General features: G+C 33.5%; 1 protein-coding gene across 1 annotated transcript; it reads right to left on the reverse strand.

Annotated features, from left to right (window-relative positions):
* Positions 1-412: 412 nt before the first annotated feature.
* Positions 413-5,193, reverse strand: CSN3 (casein kappa; the record flags this gene model as incomplete). The annotated part of the gene is made up of 3 exons (XM_084232988.1): positions 413-868; positions 1,940-1,972; positions 5,137-5,193. 3 exons carry the CDS (start codon positions 5,191-5,193, stop codon positions 413-415), a joined length of 546 nt encoding a protein of 181 aa, XP_084089114.1.
* Between the last annotated feature and the right edge of the window lie 2,083 nt (positions 5,194-7,276).

Here is a 7,276-nt window from a genome sequence, read left to right on the forward strand (position 1 = left end):
ATTGTTCTAAGAAAACTCATTGTTGGAATAAGAAACACCATGAAATTTGAACATAGTCTTTTGCTCCACTGTGTTTGTGTGGAATGGGAATGAAATATAACTAATAAATTCTAAGAGTGTTGCAATTATTGAAAAAAGTTTGCTAATAAAATATCCACTGCTTACCCATTTTTTGTAAAGTAATGTTGTCCTTCATTTTGGAATGAAATCTAGAGTATCAGTGCTATAGCACCACCAAATCAAATTATAGTTAGTCCATGTGACTGTTCACAGTTTGCCTGTTCCATTTGTATGTTCTAGAGTTTGTGATTGTATTGATAAATACATGAAATCTTGTCTTATTATTCTTATTATTCATTTTGTCTTTTGCTCATTTACCTGTGTTATCTTCTTTGACGCTTCCTTGAAGTTTTTAGACCATGGGTGAAGTAACTGGAACTGTGGTAGTCTCAGCTGTGCCTGTGATGATGGATTCTGAGGTCGCTTCTGGAGTGATGACAGTTTTCACTGTTGGTTCAGTTGTAGGAGGAAGTGTAGGCTCAACAGTAGCCATGGTGTTGACAGGAGGGATAACTACTTTTTCCTGAATTTTCTTTGGGGGAATGGTAATAATTGATGGATATAAGAAGGGGTGATGTACTTTAGTAGGCTGGTGGCCATTTGACTGGGCCCATTGATGAATTTGGGTATGTGGTTTAACTGCAACTGGTTTTACATATAGGAAAGGCATATATTGATTATTAATTGGTGCAGCTGGTTTATATTGATAGTAAGTGGGTTGATTGTAAGGATGACTATACAGCACATAATGAATTGGGATATATTGGATTGTTTTCTTATTGGAAAATCTTTCATCATTCTCATGGCACTGTAAAAGAATAAATCATACAGAGTGGTATTACTGTAGGGTGTAATGTGGAGATATCTTAACTGAGAATTTTTGAAATAATATGTAGTGTTTGATGTTTAGTAAGTACAGTATTGGAAGCAGTGAAACTAACAACCATATTACTTCTTGATTTTCAACAAATATTAAAAATAATACTAGTTTCAAATAAATCAAAAGAGGTAATACATAATATAAGCCATATTGCCCTGGGCTTGGCATATATGGAAACAACTCAGTAATTATTGAGCATTAGAATTAAGTATAATAGCTCAAAATATCTCATAGAGCTTTTTGCCATAATGTGTACAAATATGACACACACAGAGAAATGTGTGTTTGCACTACATATTTATAGCTTATAAATTTTTTATCTAGAGATTAGGCTGAGGTCACATTTAAAAAAAAAAGAGTAAAATAACAGGATGTGGAAGGACTCCTGGATTTATACTTTGATTTTTTTCGGTTTAATTTTATCCATTAAAGATCAGTTAGAGAATTTTCTATTTTTATTTGCATCTGTTTGATTGATTATGTGCAATTATAAAAAAACTGTTATTGGTTATTTCCATATGAATAGAAACACATCAACAAAATTATACCACAAAGCAAGGATTATTCATGAAAAGAAGACATTTAAATATATTCCTTTAAACATATTTGGGAAACAAAAGAAGAAAGTAAATAAAAGTGTCTGAGAAGTATTCAAAGATGGATTCCAGAGGAATCTTGACCCAAGTCTTAAAAAGTCAGCAGAAGATACATTAAACTTTACCCTTGTTTTCATTTATTCCCATATTAAATCCTGAGGAAGTTCTGTTACATTGCTAAATAGATACAAAAACCAAAAACAGATGATTTGGACTATAAAACCAAGAATTTCAAATGAACATTAAAGTTAATTCATATGATTGCTTGTTGCAGTGATTTTTTTTTTTTCAGATTATCTTATGGAGTTAAGTATTTAGTCCTCAGAGAGGAGACATTTTATTATCATTGAAGTTTACAGAAAAAATTCTTTGGAGTTGATATCTCTGATAAAAATAAACTTACTGTTGGTTGTTCCTGGTTTTGCACCTCTGCACCCTGGTGGGTTTTAGAAAAAAGAGCAAGAAATAAGAAGTTAAAGGACAAAAGAAAGCAGGGTCTAGATTTTTTTCTTTGTGGTTTTAAAAATCATTTGTATTAAAGACAAAACATATTTTCTTTGTTTTTATTTTAATATCGTAAAGCATTTTTAATATTTAGTCTCTAAGGTTGGTAAAGCAACAGCAATATGCTAATTGAATAGTAATCATGAACTCATGGCTAAGTTACCTTTAAAAATCACCGTCAAGACCTCCCTGATGGCTCAAGGGGTTAACACTCAGCATTATGAAGCTATCAGAAGCCACTGCAGAACAAGCTGGATCCCAGGCCAGGGAAGTGATCAGCAGACCTCTTCTGATTCGTCCTCTGCTCCCCTCAACAGTGCATTTCAGTCATTCCGCCTGTTCTGTTCTCACCCTATCTCTGGTGATTCCTCTCACCCCTCCACACCTCTGGCCTGTACCCCAGTTCTTGTATGCATGAATAAATAAATCTTTAAAAAATAAAAAAAAATCACTGCCTACGAAAAAACATTCAAGGTTGATTCAAATACATGATCATCTCACTCATGTGCCAGTAAATATACATCTTTGCTCAAATTAAAAATATGGATAATCTGTGTTCAGTTTGTATTATATGCACTTTGTTAATATTAAGGGAAGAGCTAAGCATATTTTTCTTTTTTGGCTTTCCTACTAAAAAGATTAATGAGATTTCCTTAGATTTAAAATATTTCCTTTAGCATTATGTTAGTATATAAATATTATACAAATAATAGTGTTTTAAATCAACTTTCATTTGTTTTATAGTGTATTTCTTGATTATGGATTTCAACATTAATAGGGAATTAGGAGTGAGAAAACAATTTCTTTTAACATGTATATGCAAAGCTTTAAAAATTTGCAAATTTTTGACCTCCCATGGTGGCGCAGACAGTTGAGCGCCAAGCTCTGAAGCTGTCTGCAGTCTCTGCAGCACTGGTTCCCTCCCAGCCAGACGACGGGTGAGGATCCCACATGGTGCGGCATAACTTTCCTGTCTCAACTGCTGCTCCCTTCAGTGGTGTATTTTGTCAATCTGCCTGTTCTGTTCCCCACTGTCTCTGGTGAATCCTCTTACCCTCCCGTGCCTCTGGCCTGTACCCTGTTCTTGTATAAATAAATAAAAATCTTTAAAAAAATTTTTTGCAAATTTTTAAAGTTTTATAATGCAATGCTACTTCAATTAAAAAACTCAAAGTTTTTATAAAATTTTGAGATGAGGTAATAATATTATATGTTTTAAAAGTGATAGTTCTAGTTTCATATATATCCTTTGGAAATAAAAAGACTCCGGAAGTCTTTGGAAAGTATAGTTATAAAAAAATCAGAAGTTTGCTACAAGTGGTGAAATTCAGGATGTACTGAGATGTAAGATAATTTGTTTTAAATATATTAAACAACAAATTTAAAAGTAATTTGATAATTGTAGAAAGTTTGTTTACTCTTAAAATTCTGAAAGTTTAAACACCTTAGTGTTGACCAATATTTCTATATTCCTAATAAGTGTTTTAGTATCTTTAATTTCAAGAAGTGTGATTTCTTATTTTTCCATTACCTCAGTTTCACATTGGCATATTTTTAGTAGAAAAATAGATGATCAATCATATTGTGAAATGTTTGTTCTTATGTAGTTGTTAACAAGCCTTCTTTCAAAATTTTTATTATAATAAGATGTATAACATCTGTATATGCTATGTTTTAAAAATAGTTTAACTCCTTCAGATAGTTTTTCAAACATGTGATTGGGGCAAAGTTATTTGATAGGAATGATTAAATAGCTGTACAGGAAATTAAGCCAACTTGCAATGACACTGGTAAGCTCTGCGATTGTGTAGTTCAATACATAATTGCTACTTATAAATACTATTGTAGTTATTTTTATTGGGGAGATAAAAGGTACATTTATAAATAAGATATTCTATCACAGTTTTAATTTGCATAAATTTGACTACTCATAAAATGGAATGATAAAATCTATAGTGTCATTTTTCTTTTAAATTATTTATTTATGTTCCTGGGGATGAAAGCCTTTGTGAAAAGGGAAGGAGTGTTTGGTCAATATAGCGAGTTCAGGTAGCTCAAGAAATTGCTATAGAGCAGGCAGCTGTGGATGGTTTACTGACTAATTCTTACCATTCAAAAGCAAAACCCAAGGTCTAAATGTATAGGTGTTTGCAATAAAATGCAAATCAAAGAACAAATGAAGAGATAAATGTAAAAGCCGTATAATTCAGATTTTTGAAAAGTTATTTTGACTTCAGGAATTTGTCTAATAGAATAATGGGCACTAACTTAAAAAAAAGTTCTACTTAATAATAAATGAAATCTGAATCAAGCACTATTACCTTCTAAAATTTTGCCATCTAAAAAGAGGTTATATAACTTTTTATGTTTGCTTCACATTCTTGCTGTTGAGAATTAATTGCCTGGAACCCCCCATATTAACTTGGAAATAAAAAAAGAGCAAAAATAACCAAATCATCAATAATGCAAGTTAAATTAAAAGAATAACATCTTTTCTTGGTGTGAAAGTCTTAGACATAACAGGACAAAAGACCTGAAAGCCATAGAGCTGTTTATGAATGTGATCCCTAGGGAGGAGTCAGTGAGTTGGCATAATGGAAAGAGTGCTCAAAAGACACTGTAACATACATATGCCAGTGTGTTTGACACTGGTGAAAAAGCTTAATCAAGTTCCTAATACTTTAAGGATTTAGTACCCAAAGAGATTGGAGTCCACATAATATAGGAATTAAGGACATTTCTGACCCTAGACTATGATTCCTTTATTTGCATTTCATTATTTCTATAACATAATATACAAATGTTTTCAATATTGATTTTCCCTCAATTTATTTTTACTATAATGTGAGAATTTAAATATTTTCCAAATATGATAAACATATGATTTCTTAATTCCTGGGAACAGAAAACATATCCAGAAGAAGATGGCTTTAAGTTTATGAGAAATAAATATAAAAATAAATTAGTTTCAAGAAAATATATAATGTGCAGCTATTTTGTTCTATGATGTATAACTGTATTTAGAAATTTGCATAATTAGAGCTTTCAAAGAAAATCTTAAAGCCATAATGCAAATTGACTAGATAATTAACTTACCAAGAAAGGCAGGGTTAATGCCAGGATATTCAAAACTAGGAAAGAAGTCTTCATCATTGCACCTAAAAATAAAGATTAAAAACAAAAGGATCTATTCATGAAAATTTTTTAATTGATTTGGAACAGTGCTTTTCTTGCTTTAAGGGAAACAAGTGAAACTTAGCCAGTATGGAAAACCTACTTTATTACAAGTTTTAGTAAAATCAAGCAGAGTATAAAATTTTTGAATTTAACTTTCAGCAGTATTATTGAAAGGATCATAGCAAGGGTGATAATTTATTCACATGCCAAGTGGTGATGAATTGTTCTTGCCAACAAGCAGCATCAATTTTAACTTTCAGCAGTATTATTGAAAGGATCATAGCAAGGGTGATAATTTATTCACATGCCAAGTGGTGATGAATTGTTCTTGCCAACAAGCAGCATCAATTTTAAGAAGTTATAACACACACAACTTACTGTAAGAGGAAAGAAAGTGGAAAATGCCACAAAAAATGATTTTCTACAGATAGATTTAAATTAAGAGATCAGCGAAGTATTTGTGTAGATGGTGCATAGATGGGACTTGCCACTGCAGAAAATAATAGGGAGAGAAAATTTTCAAGTGGAGATGAAAACCTTGTAGATATCCATGAACATTTTGAAGATTTATTTTATTTATTCATACAAAAACTGGGGTACAGGCCGGAGGTGTGGGGGGTGAGAGGATTACCAGAGGCAGAGTAGGTAACAAAACAGGCAGATTGACTGAAACACACTGCTGAGGGGAGCAGCGGGCGAGTCAGGAGAGGTCAGCTGCACCATGTGGGTTGCTTCCTGGCCGGGGATTGAACTTGTGCTGTGGTGGCTGCGGATAGCTTCATAGGTTGTGTCTTAACCCCTTGCGCCACCAGGGAGACCCCTCCATGAACATTTTGAATAGAGTTTTATGGTAAGGGAGTGATATAGTTGGAAAGAAAGTTTAGGGCAGAAAAAAATTATTGAATGCCAGGTTAAAGAGTTAGGCATGGTTTTGTAAATAGCAAAAAACAGTTGTATCTGGCAAAGGACTGATGTCCAAATATATAAAGAACTAATGCAACTGAACAGAAGGAAAACAACCCAATCAAAAAATGGGTAGAAGAGCTAATTAGACACTTCTCCAAAGAAGATGTTCAGATAGCCAGTATATGCATGAAAAAAATTCTCATCATTTATCGGGGAAATACAAATCAAAACCACAATAAAATACAATCTAACGCCCAGGAGAATGGCTCATATCAAAAAGACCAGAAACAATTGTTGTTACCTAGGGTATGGAGCACTGTTTATTTTAAAGATTTATTTTTTATTTATACAAGAACTGGGGTACAGGCCAGAGGCACGGGAGGGTGGTGAAAATTCACCAGAGACAGAGCAGGGAGCAGAACAGGCAGAGAGACAGAAAACACTGCTGAGGGGAGCAGTGGGGGAGACAGGAGAGGTCTGCTGAGCAGAGGCTGTGGAAAGCTTCATAGCACTGTGCTCAACCTGCTGCACCCAATGTAGACTTTCCTAGCCCCCTATGGAAGACAGTATGGAGGTTTTATAAAATATTGAAAATAGATATATGACCCAACAACTCTACTTCTAGGTATTTACCAAATGAATGCAAAAACATTAATTCAAAGGGAGATACACATACGCACACACATATTCCTGTTTATTGCAGGCCTATTTACAACAGACAAATTGTGAAAACAAACTAAGTGCCCAAGGACAGCAGATCAGAAAAATGTGGTATTTATTTGCAATGGAATACTACTCAGCTATATAAAAGATGAATTCTAGACCTTTGTAACAATGTGGAAAAAACTGGAGAGGATAATGCTAAATGAAATCACTTAGTATATAAAGTAAGTAAGACAGAAAATGAAGTAAGACAGAAGAAAAAAAGACAAATATCAGATGGTTTCACTTCTATGTGGAATATAGAGAAACAAAAGATCAGACAAAACCATACCAGTAACAAAACCTTCACATCTGATTGATGTGAAGAAGGGGAGGGTATCACTGGGATTCAGGCCAGGTCAGGCTGAATGGAGCTTGGTAGGTCCCAATGGCTTATTGGGACTTTAGAGGTGGACATGGTGTGGACACATGTATTTGTAGAGGTTTGAAC

This window comes from Talpa europaea (genome assembly GCF_964194135.1).
Source record: "Talpa europaea genome assembly, chromosome: 5".
In the NCBI taxonomy this organism is placed as follows: domain Eukaryota; kingdom Metazoa; phylum Chordata; class Mammalia; order Eulipotyphla; family Talpidae; genus Talpa; species Talpa europaea.